General features: G+C 33.0%; 1 protein-coding gene across 1 annotated transcript; it reads right to left on the bottom strand.

The window, feature by feature from the left end:
• Window positions 1–605: 605 nt before the first annotated feature.
• Window positions 606–17990, bottom strand: LOC110268974 (uncharacterized). Its single transcript, XM_021116171.2, has 6 exons — window positions 17938–17990; window positions 17591–17847; window positions 15283–15370; window positions 10312–10438; window positions 1176–1314; window positions 606–691 (listed from the first exon to the last, which is right to left on the bottom strand). The coding sequence occupies exons 2-6, from the start codon at window positions 17821–17823 to the stop codon at window positions 661–663; spliced, it is 618 nt and encodes a 205-aa protein (XP_020971830.1). The 5' UTR covers window positions 17824–17847; window positions 17938–17990; the 3' UTR covers window positions 606–660.
• Window positions 17991–18369: the final 379 nt, after the last annotated feature.

An 18369-nucleotide genomic window follows, 5' to 3' on the forward strand; every position in this document is an offset into this window, starting at 1 on the left:
AAAATAATTGAAGAAAAGTGAGAACATATAATGAAGAAAAAAGATGAATGAAAATTTTAATGAGTTAAGATTTGTATATATATAATTGGAAAAAAAAATTGAAAACAGATTTTAGCCTATCGAAAGCTGCTTTATTTAATATTTTTAAAATAACTAAAACTATTTTTTTAAAAAAAGAATATTGACTATTTTATAAAATTTCTACAAATTTGTGAAAGTCATATTTTCAATAAAAAACATTTTTATTTTATTTGTTAAAAAAATTAAAACAAGTCAAATACTTTCATAATGCCTTGACCTATTTGACATTGATGAAGTGCACTGCAAAATGAAATTTATAACTAAACAATGTTAATACCACATTACCAAATACCAATGGTGTACCAAGAAAGATATGTTAAATAATCTAAATTTTAATACCCCGGAATGCAAATAGTCTATTTTACTAAAATAAAACAAAGCTACTTATTCTTTGAAACCAAAAAAGTAAAAATAAAAAAACAAACAAGGTCATAATGCTTGAAATGTTTCCAAACTTTAAGGTGTTAGCAAACATTATAAAAATTTAAGTAAATTGCCAAACTCTTAGTACTAATTTGGTGGTGTATTTAATTTGCATTGCAGCTAAGCACATCTCCCAGAGCTCATTGCCTTTGATTTTTATTTTGAGTAAACCCAATGATGATCAAAACTGCTGTTCAACATCAAAAACGAAAAGGAGAGGAAAAAATAAAACAATTAGAGATTAATTGAAAGTAATAAAAGTGTATTATAAACTAGATTAAATTAAATCTATGTACATAATATAATTCTTTTTGCGCTATCTTAAAATACTCATTAAATCTTAAATTTCGTCATTGTAAAACAGTACGAATATTCTGTGAATTTTCGTCGAATATTATGACGCCAAATCCGATAGAAGTTACAGTTAAAAAAATCCGACAATAATTCTAATGATAAAAAACGCTTTTATGATATTTCACATGTATAATTATATATCATCTTCTGCAAATATTTTATTATATTTTCTCTGGATTGAATTACCAATATCTAAGTTATATATTATGAAAAATGTGACTATTCAAAACCCACTACTCTGGTTCATAATCTTCATATACATACAAAATTAAGAATTCTGCTATTATTGTCTATGATGATATGTTCTTAGTTCTTACCTTGAATTTGAGTAAACATTATCAGAAGGTGGAGTTGGCATTGAATTAATTGCATGTTCTAAGTTTTGAGACTGTTTGATCATTTGGAGTCTTTTCATCACCAACCTCTTCACTTCTGCTTTGTTATGTTCAATTTGATCTAAAATAAAACATAGGTCAAATCAGCTCTATAGTTGAGACATAATAACATTAGGGAAATCATCAATTTACAGGATCCAATAATCATTTATAAGTTTTTCAAATTTGGTCTACAATTTTTCTTTTCTAAAATATCTTTCATAATATATTTATGAGTAAAGTATCGATTTTGTCCCCAACGTTTGGAGTAAGTCCCAAAATTGTCTCTAACGTTTCAATCGTCCTATTTAGGTCCCTAACGTTTCAAAATTAACTCAATGTTGTCCTGCCGTTAGGGATCCGTTAACAGAATTGACGGCAGAACAAAATTGAGACGATTTTGAAACCTTCGGGACTCAAATAGGACAAAAATGTTGGAAACAAAAACGATACATAGAAATAAATTTTAATTTTATCTTTCAATAATATCAATTTTTTACTATACATAGTATTCAATTATTTTTTAATCTCATCTAAGTAAATTACACTTAGTCACATTACTTTCATTCTAAATAAATTTTTTTTTTTATAATTTTACGGATAAGTATTATTTTGGTCCCTAACGTTTAGGGTCAGAATCGAAACCGTCCCCAACGTAATTTTCAATTTAAAATTGTTCCCAACGTTTTATTTGATATTAAAATCGTCCTTTTGTATAAAATATTTTTATAAATGACAAAAATACCCCTTATCCCCAACCTTTCACTCTTCAAGCAAAGAACATGAATCCCAAAAGTTGCATATCTGAAGAACAAGTCTTCTATTTTTCATCTCCTTCTTCTCAGTGGTTCCAGATCTACACGCCACATGAACCCCAAACCCTCTCTATCCCGAGAAACTCTCTTCAAACAAAAAACATAAACACAACCCTCGATCTCTCTTGCTGAACGGCGATCATGAAGGAAAGCATTCGCTCGCCGGAATCTCCACCGTGACTCGTGACTCACGACCGAAACAATGATGAAGATGACAGAAAACTGCGGTGACTCATGACTACCTGACTCGTCCTCGCCAGAACCTCCACCGTCACCGGCAAAATCTTCTTCCCCTCCCTTCCGTTTTCAGTTCCACTCCAGTTCAGTTCTCGCGGACAGATCCGAACCGTTATAACTTCTCCAGGTTGAGTCTCCGCTCCGACTTGAGGCTCCACAAGAGCTCCGCACAGCAGTGATTGGCGCCGATGACTCAACACTGGCAGCAGCACGCATGTCTTCCTCTTTCGGCAGCGAAGTTAGTTTCACGACTCCCCCTTCTTCAATTAACATTTGTTGCTCTGCTTTGTTTCCTTCTTTGATTAACTATGTTTTTTATTAGTTGCATCTCTTGTGAATGAGATATTGCACGGTTATATTAGAGATGTTTTTTATTGATTATGTTTTTGAAAGACGTTTTAATGATGCCTCCCATTTTTTGTTCTTTTAATTAGAGATGAATTTGGAGATTTTTTATTCTTGTAATTAAATCTGAATTTTGTTAATGGAAGAAGAAGAGAATTTTAGTTCTGAATTTTGTTAATGGTTCTAAATTTGGTTAATGGAGGAAAAAGTAATTTTGTTAATGATTATCAATTTTGATAATGGAAGAAGAAGAAGAGTGAAAGGTTGGGGATAAGGGGTATTTTTGTTATTTAAATAAACTTTATACATTTATTCTAAATAAATAATATAATGTGATTAGAATGAAAGTGTAAAATTATAAAAAAAAATTATAAGTAATGTGATTAAGTAATGAAAGTAAAATTACATTATTTAGAATGAAAGTATAAAATTTATTTATTTATAAAAAAATAACATTACTTTAAGTGTAAAATAATAAAAAAATTAATCTATTTAGAATGAAAGTGTAAAATTATAAAAAAATATAAGTAATGTGATTAAGTAATGAAAGTAAAATTACATTATTTATAATGAAAGTGTAAAATTTATTTATTTATAACAAAATTATATTTAAGAGTAAAATTATAAAAAAAATTAATTTATTTAGAATGAAAGTAATGTGATTAACTGTAATTTACTTAGACGTGATTAAAAAATAATTAAATACTATATGTACAGTAAAAAATTGATATTATTGAAGGATAAAATTAAAATTTATTTCTATGTATCGTTTTTGTCCCCAACGTTTTCGTTCTATTTAAGTCCCTAACGTTTCAAAATCGTCTCAATTTTGTCCCACCGCCAATTCTATTATCAGATCCCTAATGGCAAGACAACATTGAGTCAATTTTAAAATGTTAGGGACTTAAATAGGATGATTGAAACTAGGGGTGTGCATGGCCCGGCCCGGCCCGAAGACCCGGCCCGGTCCCAAACACTTTAGGGGCTAATTTGATGTGATTTCATCAGGTCTAGGGTCGGGTATGGGTCTCAAAAGTAGACCCGGTCATTATTTCGGGTCGGGTCCGGGCCATAGCTCGGGTCACCCGAAATCGGCCCGGTGGCCCGGTCATCATACATAATTAATATTTTGTGTTATTAGTGATGGATAATGGCTATTATTATGTGAAATTTAAGTATTGTAAACCTTAATATTTTGTATTATTAGTCATTATATATAAGACTATAAGTTAATATTTTATGTTTAAAATGCATAAAACTTTAGACTAATGCATAATCTTGTGTTATTTATATTGATTTAAATATTTGGTGTTATTAGGCAATATTAGTATTGATTATGGTTATACTTTAAGCTTAGAGAAGAGTTAGTTCTTATTATATTTTTCTAAGTGAATTTATCATGTCAAATAATGGTTAGAGTCTTGGAAATTTGGATATTTTTACATGCTAACTTACAAGAAGATATCAAGGTAATATAATGTTAACGGCCCGGTTTTTACCCGGTATAATCGTGGCCCGAAAGTGTATAGGTTTCATCGGGTCTAGGATCGGGTTCGGGTCTAACAAATAGACCCGGTATATATTTCGGGCCGGGTCTGGGTCACATCAAACCTGGTTTCACCCGGCCCATGCACACCCCTAATTGAAACGTTAGGAACAACTTTGGAACTTATCCCAAATATTAAGGACAAAAAAGATACTTTCAAATTTTATATGGGTGACTTCTACGATGTTTGGTAACATTTTTTTTATTATTCTAAACATATAGCAACATTTTTAAATTTGATCACACTTTTTTCTTCAAAAAAAATAATTTGATCGCACCCTTTTTAAAAGTAAATCGTTAATTGGTTCTGATACCAAAATTTTAAAACAATTTTTTTTAATTAATTGTTCGATTTCCTTTATTAATGATCTATTTTCTTTAGGATTAAATTTTTTCTATTTTTATTCATTTATCTTTTTTATAACATGTATACTCTATATTTCTTCAAGAAAATCAGCTATATTATTTAGTTCAAAATAAATCTATAATTAAGATGTGATAAATTACTACACGATGACAATTTTTCAAAGTACCGTGAGAAATACAGGTTAGGATTTTGGATTTTTTAAATAAAATTTATTGTAGAATTAAAATTTTGCACAAAATTATTTTGTATTAATTTTAAAAATTTCATGTCATTAGAATTAGCATTTGTTAAATTAATGTTTTTTATTAATAATTCAATAGGATTGTTTCATGCAATTTTATCTATACTTTTTGTTAGAGAATCGTTAGAATCAATTTAGATCAATTAGTATCGTCTATATTTATATAGCATATTTGTATATTAATTATAGGATTCTATGTCTTTATTACTTTGATTCATCTAGCACCTATAAATACCCCTTGTATATTGTACCTTTTCAACAGACTGAATAATATACAAAAACACTTTTCTCAACTTGGTCTCTTATTTCTAACATGGTATCAAGAGTCTAAAGTTTTTTTTTTTCAATGAAATTTTGTTCATAGCCTCTTTATTTTTCTCTTCCGACCGTGCCTCTTTGCTCTTGTTTTTCAATCTGTTTCCGACGCTTTGGTTCGTCACCTCCAGCATCATCGTGATCTTCTCTTCATCAGCTTTCCAACGCCGCCGACATCGCCGATAGAATCCTCCGGACACGCCATCACGCGCCGCTGGAACCTTGCTGCCCACCTCCATTGTTTCTCATTCCAGAAGCTTCAGCAGCCGTTGGATCTTGGTGCCGATCGGATGTTCCTGGCACTTCCACGTGTCGCACGGAAGGCATCCTTGGTTGACCCGTGAAACCAGTGACCCGCGAACAACCGACCCGCCCTGCTGGTTGACCCGCGTTCCACCTCATCGCCAGCGTGTCATCTCGCTCCTCTCAGGCGCCGCCACGTGTCATCGTTCTGTCGACGTGGCGCTGATGTCACTACTGACGTGGCGCTGACGTGGCAGACAAGCGGGACCCTCCCTAAGATTTCTTAGTGAGCTCTTTTCGATTTTGCACTCTGTTTTCTCATTTTCTGCCCCGAATTTGCAGTTTCTTCTCCCTTTTGCTATTATTTCTATTACTATGGAAAAACCGGATGTCTTTCAGCCTATCCCTGTTATCCTTAATGGCTCCAACTATGCACATTGGGTTGAAGCTATGTGAGGATTTCTTAAAGGGCGAAAATTATGGCGATATGTGACTGGTGATATTGCCTGTCCTGTCAAGCCAACTATGACTGACAAATCCAAAGATGGTGCCTCCAAATCCAAGGAGGATGCTGAGAAGGACTATGCAGAGAAATTGGAAGATTGGGATAGTAAAAATCATCAGATCATCACTTGGTTCCGCAACACTTCTACTCCTGGCATTCATTTACAGTTTGGGCATTTTGAAACTGCTAAAGAGGTATGGGATCTTTGGCAAAACGTTACACTATTTCTAATCTCTTTCATCAATACCAACTGCTTAAGGAACTTCATAGCCTTAAGCAAGAACGTGGCCAAGCAGTTTTTGATTTTCTTGCTCAGATGGAGATTATTTGGGATCAGTTGACCTCTTGTGAGCCTGTTCTTAAAGATCCCACTAATGCTAAGGCGTATGAGGATTATCGGAACCGGACACGTCTCATCCAATTTCTGATGGCACTTACTGATGACTATGAGTCGGTCAGGGCTTCTCTTCTTCATCAGAATCCCTTGCCTAGTCTTGAAGATGCTCTTCCTCGTCTTAAGTCTGAAGAAACGCGCTTAGGATTGCTTCGTTCTAAAAGTGAAACTGTCTTTGCTGCCACTGACAGAAAGGGAAAAACCTGTCGAAACTGTAACCGGCCTGGGCATTCCTTCTCCGACTGTCCTTCTATTGAATGTCGTAAGTGCAAACAAAAAGGCCACATTGGCTCCAATTGCCCGAAACTGTTCTGCCATTATTGTAAGCTCTCGGGTCACTTGATTGCTACCTGTCCTACTTGACCACCGCGTTCAGATCAGAACAAGTATCAACCTCATCCCAACAACACTCCGCATGTGCCTGCCTCTATTGCTGCTGCTACTGAGTCCACCCCTTTCGCATCTCTCAACACACCTTCTGTCTCTCCATCAGATATTGAATCTCTTCTTAAGCAACTTCTCTCTTTTTCTGGTAATACCCCCGCTACTCTTTCCACCCCTCCAGGTAATTCTAAATGGTATTTTGATTCTGGTTGTTTTAATCACATGTCTCCTTTGCGTCATCTTTTCTCGTCGTTGTCTCCCACTACAAATGCACCTTCTGTCAACACTGCTAATGGTTCCCTCTTGCATGCAACACATCACGGGATTATTTCACAGTCCAATATTCATCTTTCTTATGCTTATTTTATTCCAAAATTGAATTTTAATCTTATCTCTGTCGGTCAGCTTGTTGAACTCGATTTTGAGGTCATTTTTTCTATTTCTGGTTGTCGTGTGCAGGATTGTCGGACGGGAAAGATCATCGGGACTGGTTGTAAGGTCAGACGCTTATTTGAGCTCGAGAACCTTCATGTTCCCTCTACAAATCTATGTGCTGCTTCCTCTCCATCTACTCTTCACTTGTGGCACCGTCGTCTTGCCCATAGCTCCTTAGAAAAATTGCGTCCTCTTATATCTACGGGTGTTTTAGGTCAAGTTCAAAATGAGTCTTTAGATTGTATTTCTTGTCACGCTGCAAAACAACCTGCCTTATCCTTTAATAATAATTCCTCTATTGCATGCTCTCCTTTTGATCTTATTCATTCTGATGTTTGGGGCCCCGCTCCCACCGCTTATATGGGAGGGGCTCGATATTTTGTCGTCTTTATTGATGATTATTCATGTTTCACTTGGGTTTATTTGATGACTAATCGTTATGAGTTGTCTCAGATTTATATCAACTTTGCCACTATAGTTCGAACTCAGTTTTCAAAGGTCATTAAAATTTTCAGACGTGATAATGCTATGGAATATCGTGACTCCAAACTTTTAAATTTTCTCGCTGAACAGGGTAGTTTGTTCGAGTTCTCTTGTCCTAGTACCTCTCAACAAAATGGAAGAGCTGAGCGTAAACACCGTCATATTCTTGACTCTGTCTGTGCGATGCTTATTTCCTCTTCCTGTCCTGAGCATGCTTGGGGTGAAGCTATTCTCACTGCTGTTCATGCTATCAATAGACTCCCTTCTTTTGTTCTTGGTAACACTACTCCCTTTGAGAATCTTTATCATACTTCTCCCGATTACAGTTCTCTCCGTGTTTTTGGTTGTGTCTGTTTTGTCCTTCTTCAGCCTCTTGAACACAATAAGCTTGAACCTCGGGCTCGCATGTGTTGTTTTCTTGGTTATGCTTCTGAACATAAGGGTTATCATTGTTGGGATCCTATCTCTCGCCGTATTTGTATATCTCATCATGTTGTCTTCTGGGAGCATCACATGTTCTCTAGTTTTTCCTCTTTTGAGTCCATTTCTTTTACTCCGTCACCGTTTTTTACTAACCCAAATGTTGATCTCTTTCCTAGTGATGATACTACAGGGTCTACCCCAAGTCTATCCCTCAAGGCCCCTGCTCCTCCGCCTTCTCCATCTCCCGATGATTCCAGTTCAGACGGCGATCCCGCTCCTACCGTCATGCCTCCTCCTCCCACTTGTTCTTCTAGAGTAAGGAATCAACCTCCTCATCTTCTTTATTATCATTGCTTTTCAACTATTCTTCATCAACATGAACCTAAGTCATTCAGAGAATTCTCCACAAATCCAAATTGACAACAAGCAATGTAGGAAGAAATACAGGCACTTGAAAAAGCACACACTTGGGATTTGGTTGATCATCCTTCTGATCAGGAAGTTGTGGGCAGTAGATGGGTATACAAGATCAAGACTAGCTCTGATGGCTCTATTGACCGTTATAAGGCACGCTTGGTTGCTCAAGGTTGCACGCAAGAGTATGGTATTGATTATGAAGAGACTTTTGCTCCTGTCGCTCGCCTTACGTCTGTTAGAGCTCTCATTGCCATTGCCGCGGTTCAAAAATGGTCTCTCAGTCAGATGAATGTGAAGAATGCATTTCTTAATGGGATTTGAAAAAAGAAAGTCTATATGAAACCACCTCCGGGATATCCTTGTCCTTCTAGTAAAGTTTGTCTCCTTCGCAAGGCACTTTATGGACTTAAGCAAGCTCCTCGTGAATGATTTGACAAGTTCAGCACTACCATATGCAATCTTGGTTTTACTTCTAGTCCTCATGAGAATGCCCTTTTCATTCGTAAAAGCGAACGTGGAGTTGTTCTTCTACTTTTGTATGTTGATGACATGATCATTACTAGAGATGATGTTGATGGTATCTCTGATCTCAAGGCCTTACTTCACCGTACCTTTAAAATGAAAGATCTTGGTTCTCTCAGCTATTTTCTTGGTCTCGAGGTCATCTCCACAGATGATGGCATCTATCTCTCTCAGGTTAAGTATGCTTCAGATCTTCTTGCTCGCGCTGGGATTATAGATAGTCGCACTGAGTCTACTCTTCTTGAGCCTAATGTTCGATTTACCCCTATGGATGGCATTGTTTTGGATAATCCGACTCTCTATCGGCAGTTAGTTGGAGGTCTTGTCTACTTGATTGTCACCCGACTAGACATTGCCTATCCAGTTCATGTCCTCAGCCAGTTCTTGTCAGCTCCTCGTACTACTCACTATGCGGCAGTTCTTCGCATTCTTCGCTACGTCAAAAGCACTCTATTTCATGGCCTTTATTTTTCTGCACATTCCTCTTTGACCCTTCAAGCATACTCCGATGCTGATTGGGCTGGTGATCCCACTGATCGTCGTTCTACTACTGGTTACTGTTTGTTCCTTGGCGACGCTCTCATTTCTTGGCGTGCTAAGAAGCAAACGTTCACCGCTCGCTCAAGCACAGAAGCTGAGTACCGTGCCCTCGCTGACACCACTGCTGAGGTTATCTCGATTCGTTGGCTTCTCGAAGATCTGGGTGCTCCTCAGTCGTCCCCTACTGATGTTTTTTGTGATAATTGCAGTGTTATTCAGATTGCCCATAATGATGTGTTTCATGAACACACCAAACACATTGAGATTGATTGTCACTTTGTTCGGCAACGTATCCTTATTGATGCTATTCGTCTCATTGCTGTTGGAACACTGGATCAGACTGCTGATATCTTCACGAAAGCTCATCACCCGACTCATTTCCGAACTTTGTTATCCAAACTCAAGTTGGTATCCTTAGCTCCCACTTGAGTTTGAGGGGGGATGTTAGAGAATCGTTAGAATCAATTTAGATCAATTAGGATCGTCTATATTTATATAGCATATCTGTATATTAATTGTAGAATTCTATGCCTTTATTACTTTGATTCATCTAGCACCTATAAATACCCTTTATATATTATTGTACCTTTTCAACAAATTGAATAATACACAAAAACACTTTTCTCAGCTTGATCTCTTGTTTCTAATACTTTTCAAGTGTTGTTAAAATTTCATAATCATAGATAGCAAAATTATATAAGGATAATAGAAGATAGTATTGTGTTATTTTTAAGAATTGAATCTAAAATTCTTAGTTTTGAGTTAATTTATTTAATTATCATCTGAACTAATTTTATATTTGTTGTTATTTACTATATATTTAACAAATAAAAAAGTTAATTAATAAGTAATATGAGAGAGAGAGACCTTGGATAACAACTCTATCGTTTTCAAGAGCAGCCATTCGTAACTTCATTTGATGTTGCTCATTCAGCATTGAACGTTTGTAACTCTTGCTTTCCTCAATTTGTGCTTGAACGTTGGATATCTTTGCCTTAGGAAAAAGTTAATTACAAATTGTAATTCATACATACATACATACATGATACATACATACATAATCATTCTAATATGTTTATACTATAGGAAAACTTTTAAGCGTATCGAGGACACCGGTGTTTCAGTTGTTTTAACCGTTAATTTTAATTTATACTATATTATATATATTTTTTATAATTTAGATCAACGGTTAAAATAACTGAAATACCGATATTTTTGGTACACTTAAAACTCTTCCTATATTATATATGGTAGCTATGGTAGTTAAAGTATTACTAAAATTAAAATAATATTTTTTATTATTCAATAATATTTTTTTTAAAAATCGTTACTAAAAGAAGTGTTTCTACTTTTTAAGATGTAAAAAAAATGACTTTAATTTTAATAATACTTAATTAGCCAACATAAATATAAGCATACTAAAACTAAAATCTAATATATATATATTTTGCTATGGTCTTTATATTATAGTGATTATGGTACTTTAAAAAACATTATTAAAATTAAAAAAATTTTTTATTATTTAACATTTTTTAATTTTAACAACATTTATATATGTGTGTATAGAGAAGGAGAAACTTTTTAATATTCCACACGATAATATTTTTTGTCTATGTCCATATTTTAAATTTGTGATCATAATTATAAATTAATGGTCACTATTCTCTTATTCTAAGTCGCGACTTTTACTATAAACTAATCCAGCATAATCATAGTTCTATGATCATGATATTTTTATTTTTTATCACAATTTTTTGTCACGTTATTCAATAACTTATTTATTCTACCTAATGGAATAAAATGCGCTTTACAAAAAAAAAAAAAAAAAAACTCATTTATTTCAATGATGACTATGCAAATAAAATTGACTTAGATTAAATGGGAGCCAGCTAGTACTCCAAAATTACATTTTTATAATCAATTTTTGGCATGTACAGCAAAAATTTCCAGTCAATTAGCTAGTTAGCTACCACTCTCAAAATACCAAATGATATCATATTCATAATTATAATCAACTTTTTTATTAAATAATGTAATAAAATACAAAAAAAAATTATTTTGCTGTGTAAAAGATTATTTGATTAGTTTGCTGCAAATTTTTTGTTGTCTTGGTCCTTGGAGTGAAAAGTTTGATTATATTTTTAGTTAATTACCAAGCTAGAAAATATATATAATAAATATAAATAATTATATATATAAATAAATATATCATGACTACTTTAATAATTATTTTTTATATTTATATAATTTTTTTGTACAACCAGTTAATAATCACCCTTGTTCATAAATAATAATAATAATAATAATAATACACTTAAATAAAATATTTACAGTTCAATTTTATTCATACAACTTTTCAAACAGCAAAACACAAATGTAATTTTTTACAAATCTATAGAAACAGCTACTGACAGTAGCGATTTAGAAGAGTACATAAATCGCGACTCGTGAAACAGTGGACAAACAGAAACTGCTATAAATAGCAGCGGTTTCTGTACAAGTGGACGTGGTCAGAAATCGCTACAGGCAGTAACAGTTTATGTGTTGTGGTGCGTGTAAGTAAATCGCTAGAAGCAGCAGCGGTTTATGTTAAAAGTGACTATAAAACCGCGAAAGCCAATCGCGAATTCTTCATTAGGCGTGGAGTTTGAATATTGTTAGAGAGAGAAAATTGTAGAGAGAGGGGCGGGAGAACTTTGGAGTGGATTCGAGTTTTCTCAGCGCTGACCTTCAATTGGACATCATGGCAGACGAACAGAACTTGTAATGACTAAACGACATTACCTACGTTACCAGTGCCATTGTCGACGAGGTTAGCTTGTTTTTATTTTTCTGAGTATTAGAATTTTGTAAAATAGAATCTAATATGTATAGGGTATAGGAGTTAGAATTTATATTTTAACCTTTACAGTTGAATAATTAGATTTTGGAATATAAAGTGTGGTATGTTGTAGCATATAGGACATGGACATTAGTATACCTTAAGATTTATAGTTTAGGGTGTTAGATTGAATGCGGATACAATGTTAGATGTTGTTGTGATATCGTAATTAGAGAGGCTATGGATCGGATGTTATTTAGTGACTATGCATGTATGAAGTAGAATAATTTTTAATTATTTAGTGTTAATATGTTTAGGGTTCTTTTTAATTATTTATTAATTTTATTTGCTGATTTAATTTTCTTAATTGAATAATTATTTAATTGTTTAATTATGCAATTATTTAATTATTTGTTGTAATTAGTTAGGGTTTTATCGTGTTGCAAGTAGAATTTAACTGTGTTGTGGTTATGTTTACTGTATGGTGCAGCCGAGTAGGTGTATCTACAGTGTTCGGCGGCAACAGAATATGCCTATACATGAACGGATCATACCTTATTTGGAGAGGGCTGGTTTGTACCACTTGGCCAGGCTAAACAGTTGTTGATTCTGGTTGGATGAGCCTATGGCCAGTGCGTTCATCGAGAGGTGGCATCCTGAGACCTGAGACGCACTTTTCATATGCCTTTCAGAAAGTGCGCCGTCACACTGCAAGATGTGGCATTTCAACTTGGGTTTCCTGTTAATGGAAAGGCCGTTAGTGGGTGCCTGACTGAGTTTGAAAATTCATGGAGGGTGGCCGACCAGTTTGGGAATGGTTTCAGGAGTTATTCGGTGAGCTGCCACCACCAAATAAGGTCAAACAAATGACAATCACTTCACATGGTTCCATGAGAGGTTTAGGGTGTTACCAGCAAATGCGACCGAGGACACTGTTCGCATGTACGCACGTGCCTATATTATGATGTTGTTACCCACTCAATTATTTAGGTACAAGTGTGCGAACCGGGTTCATATTCGGTGGTTGCCCTTTGTAGCGAATCTTGATGACCTGGGCAGTTATAGCTGGGGGTCCACCGCATTTGCATGGTTGTATCAATGCATGTGTCGGGTGGCGAACTGAAATGGCACCAACTTGGGGGGTCATCTCCAGCTACTACAGAGTTGGATCTTCTGGCGGTTTCCCTCTTTGACGTCGCAGGGTTTGAGGATTTTTTATTTCCGTTGGCATCCAGGTATCGTTTATTTGTTTCAAGTTGATAAACTATTATATGTCATGTTAAACCTTCATCTTACCGCTTACTATCATTCAGGTGGGCAGCATACTTACCACCAAATGATGGGAATGAGCAAAGGGTTATAAATTATCTCGTTGCATCAGACAGTTGATTCATCAACTTGATCACCCACTCTAACCGGAGAGGTCTTCAACAGAGCAATCATACCCTCCATGGTGGATGTCACCCCAAGGATCCAAGGGGCAACTCGCCATAAGACTCCTCTCAGTCACTGTATATCTATGCTACTGCCTTCTGCTTCGCCATCCAGACCTTTCTGTAGCTAGGCCTGAAACCATAGTTTGCCTCAGTTGCTTCCTGCAAAACCTTTATCGTAATCGACGCATCGGCTCTAACCAACGGAAAGATCCTAGCACATATGACATGATAATCAAGCTGCCTGTGATTACTAGATATCGATGTGGCCAAATACGTGTGCGGTCCGTTGTACCTCCTCACTTCCCAAATGCTCTTCCTTTGTCAGAGCGTGATATGAATCATCCACATGCATCCTTTGGCGAACTCCTTGCATCTCCTGTGGTATTTAAGATGGTCCGACTCCATCACCCTATACTCAACTCCACGCCGGATGCTGTAATCCTTTACGCTCAGCACAACTTCCTTCTTACTTTGGAAAGATTGGCCAATCTAAAATTCCATTAAAGCAGTTGTATCATGCAGATCCTGACCCCCAAAGGTTGCATCGATGTCTGGCTATTGGCCTATGGCTTCCAAGTTCAACATTGACAAGTGTGAAGGATATTGTTGTGTGCCGGAACTCGATGGCCCATCGAGTATATGTGGATTGCTCGGAATATCATCACTGTCCCCAATAATGTTAATCAGCTCATCGTCAAAATCATTGTCTCGCATCGCATTTTCAACTCGATCCGGTCTAGTCTCAACTGCAAAATCAGGAACACCACGAGGCACACCAGCAGTACCAACCGCAACACATAGAGGATCAGGGAGTTGACAAATAGGTGCTATCACAGGCATCGACGTTGAGGCACCCCCCATCATCGTCGATTGAGGATTCGGCGCTGATACCCCAGAGTTGTCGACACCATCTTCTAACTTGGCAAACAACTCGGGCATTCTAGCCTCAGAAAAACTTCGCCAACAGTGAAACAAGACCTGCATATCTTTATCGGACCCTATCACAAATGTCTCATACTTCACACTGGTTGACACAACAACAATAGGAATCTTGTAGAACAACTTCTTTACCCACGTTGTTCCACACACTCCCAACTTCTGTAATATGCTGCTTTTTATATTTGCCAACGTACAAGACAACCGGATAAAAAGGTTAAGCGGTTCCCTATTCGTAAATTTAACACCATGCCTTTTGCTTTTCTAAATTTTACCAGAACAATGCACTAGAGTTAAAAAACTCTCCGCACCATTCATTTGTAAAAAATAGCACTCCAATACTACCTCATTGCCTTAGAGGAGTATATATAGACAAGCACCATATGCATACAGCACACATAAACCGCTACTGTCTATAGCGATTTATGACCACGCCCACTTGAATAGAAACTGTTGCTGCTTATAGCAATTTCTACTTGTCCACTGTTCCACTTGATTCTCCTCTAAACCGCTATTACCAGTAGTAATTTCTATAAATTCGTAAAAAATTATATTTACATCTTACTATTTAAAAATTATATTTAAATAAAATTAATTTTTAAATATTTTATTCAAATAAATTGTCCTAATAATAATAATAATCACCTCAAGAGAACTGACTTGCTTTTCCAAATTGATCACGTGGTTCTTTTCCTTTAGTCTGTGATTCCTTGCATATTCTCGATTTGCCATCCTATACACAATTAAAACAACTTAACACAAATATAGAGTAAGAAGTATTTTAAGACCATCTTAAAAGGTTCTTCTTAAATATAGCTTTTACTTTTGTATAAAGTAATTAGATATTGCTTTGATCGATTCCACCTTAATTTTTAGAAGTAAGAAACTTAATACATATTGAACGTAAATAAAGAATTTAATTTTAATGCAGTAATAATATAAAAAAAATTATATAAATATTTAATTATATATTATCACATTAATAAAGATAATTAATTTTTAAATTCACTATTTAAACAAATATAAACGCATAAATTTAATTAAATAATTGTGTAAAACTCTATATCATTAGTTTATCAAAATGAAATTTGTAAACAATATATATATATATATATATATATATATATATAATTTAATAATATATAAAATGAATTAATTTTTTCTAAAATAAAAAATTGATAAAATAAAAAGAATAGAGTTTAATAGTTTTGGATTCAAAATAATAAAACAGACATAGTATAAAAACTATAAATTTTTTATTTTATTACTTTATAAATCCCTTGTTATATAATATTTTTTCGTGTATCTTTTCTTTCCATCATGCGCGTTCACACACTTATTTAAAAAAGATTCATTGACTTCATTAAGTAATATTAATAAGTAAAAATTAATTTTAATGCATGATCGATATAAGTAATTTTCTATGTACTTATAATTGCATTAATAAAAATAATTACATGTCATATTTATCATAAATGTGAATAGCTATACAAAAAAATGGTCGATATAATTAGACGAGTATATATATAAAAAAGAGTAATTATTCAAATTAGTTTCAATAATTTTAAAAGTGGATATTTTAGTTTTTAAGAAAAATTAATACATAGATCAATCTCTAAAATTTTATTCTGGCAGACAAATTAATTCTTAATTTATTTTTCAACAGAGTAATTATCCAAATCAGTCCCAAGAATTTTAAAAACGGATATTTTAGTCTCCAAAAAAAATTAATACACATATTAATCCCCAACATTTTTCTAGATATAACAGTCTTCCGTCTATTTTATTTTTACTATATGTCAATCTTTATTATTATTAACTTAACTTTGTGCATGTGGATGATGACACTAACATATTAATACACTATTTTCATTAAAAACAAGTAAGGTGAATAATGATGTTTTGAAATTCAAATGAAAACATTTTTTTTAATACAAACATGTTTTTTAAAATAGGACGTCTTTTGGTTATATTAAATACAAAAATATCAAATAGTTTCAATCTTAAATTTTTTGTAGAATAATCTCTAATAATTTTATTTATTTATTTATTTATTTATTTATTTATGTATTATTATTATTATTATTATTATTATTATTATTATTATTATTATTATTATTATTATTGAGTGACTATATATATATATATATATATATATATATATATATATATATATATATATATATATACTTTTTACATTATAAATACATACATAAGAATCTAATAAATAAATTTATTATTATTTTTATCCAAAAAATACAAAAATTATGGTACAGTATTATTATACAATTAATAATAATAATTTTATTTTACTTTTTTTAGACAGAAGACTGTTATGTCTGATAGAAAAAAATATTAAGAATTAATCTATGTATTAAAAATTAAAATGTCTAATTTTAAAATTTTTAGAGACTAATATAGATAATTACTCTAACAAAAAAATAAACTAAAAACTAATTTATCTGAAAAAATAAAATTTTAAAAATATTTTTATATATTAATTTTTTTTACAAACTAAAATATCTACTTTTAAAATCTTTAAAAACGGATTTGGATAATTACTTTATATAAAAAATTTGGTACTACCCAACTTATACTTCAGCGTATAAGTCAACACACTTCTTATCCGATCCATACGGTTACTTTATTCCTAGAATAATCCTTGTTCTTAGACATTTTATATATTTAAATAATTAACATATTTATTTAATAAAAATATTATTTATATATAAAAAATAATTATATTATATATTTTTATATAAATATATATAGTTTAATTTATTTTTAATGCATATATTATATTTTAATACATATTTTATATTTGTAACTGATTTTCGTAACGATTTTAATGTATACCTAACATGATTATAAATTTAATAATCACATTTTTAATCATGTATACTTTTTAGAAAAATATTTGGCAGAAATAAAAAATGTATATAGTATATATTACCGTCGCTTCATCTTTTTTATGTGATCTTGATCAATTTCTTCTGTGGTGGGCACATTGAGATTCAAGCCAGTTTCCACTCCTTTGCCTTCAAAAATTGGGACGGTATTGGACTTTAAATGTTTGGCAGAGGGATTTTGCCACACTTTGAATGCTGAACCAGCACTTGGCAACACTTTGGTTTGGCACGGTTGAACTGAGCCAAAACATAACTTCTTTGCCGCAACTTCTCCCATGATTCACAATCTTTTTTTTTTCCTCTGCATAAAAGAGATATATATAGTTAGATTCTACATTCCAAGACACATCTAACACATACATATCTGGAGAAAATGGAATTGTTATCTTACATAATTAGAGAAAAGGATTTGTATTCTCTCTTCACCCACTACATTAGCTTATTACCTTGCCCCTTTAGGTATCATTTTATAACAGTAAAGGTCAACATTTTCCTAGAAAAGTAAAACTACGTCATCAAACTAGCTACAATAAAAAATGGTTTAAAACAATAACAATATTTATGCTGCCTTTGGTTTTGAAAAAAAAAATAATAAAATAAGACATTAAAAATAAAACATAAAAAATAGAGATATAAAAATTAGTATTATTGTATTTTATTTGGTGATAAACTAGAATAAATTATAAAAGTCTAATTAATTCTCATTTTTTTATTTAAAAAATTTGAAAAAAATATAATTATGAAAAATAAAAAAAAATAATAAAAACAAAAATAAAAAATAAATTGTATTTTTTGTTAGTGTCCTTGTGTCTTTACTGTCAAG

This window comes from Arachis ipaensis, chromosome B1 (genome assembly GCF_059453495.1).
Source record: "Arachis ipaensis isolate K30076 ecotype BB chromosome B1, ASM5945349v1, whole genome shotgun sequence".
NCBI classification, from domain to species: Eukaryota; Viridiplantae; Streptophyta; class Magnoliopsida; order Fabales; family Fabaceae; genus Arachis; species Arachis ipaensis.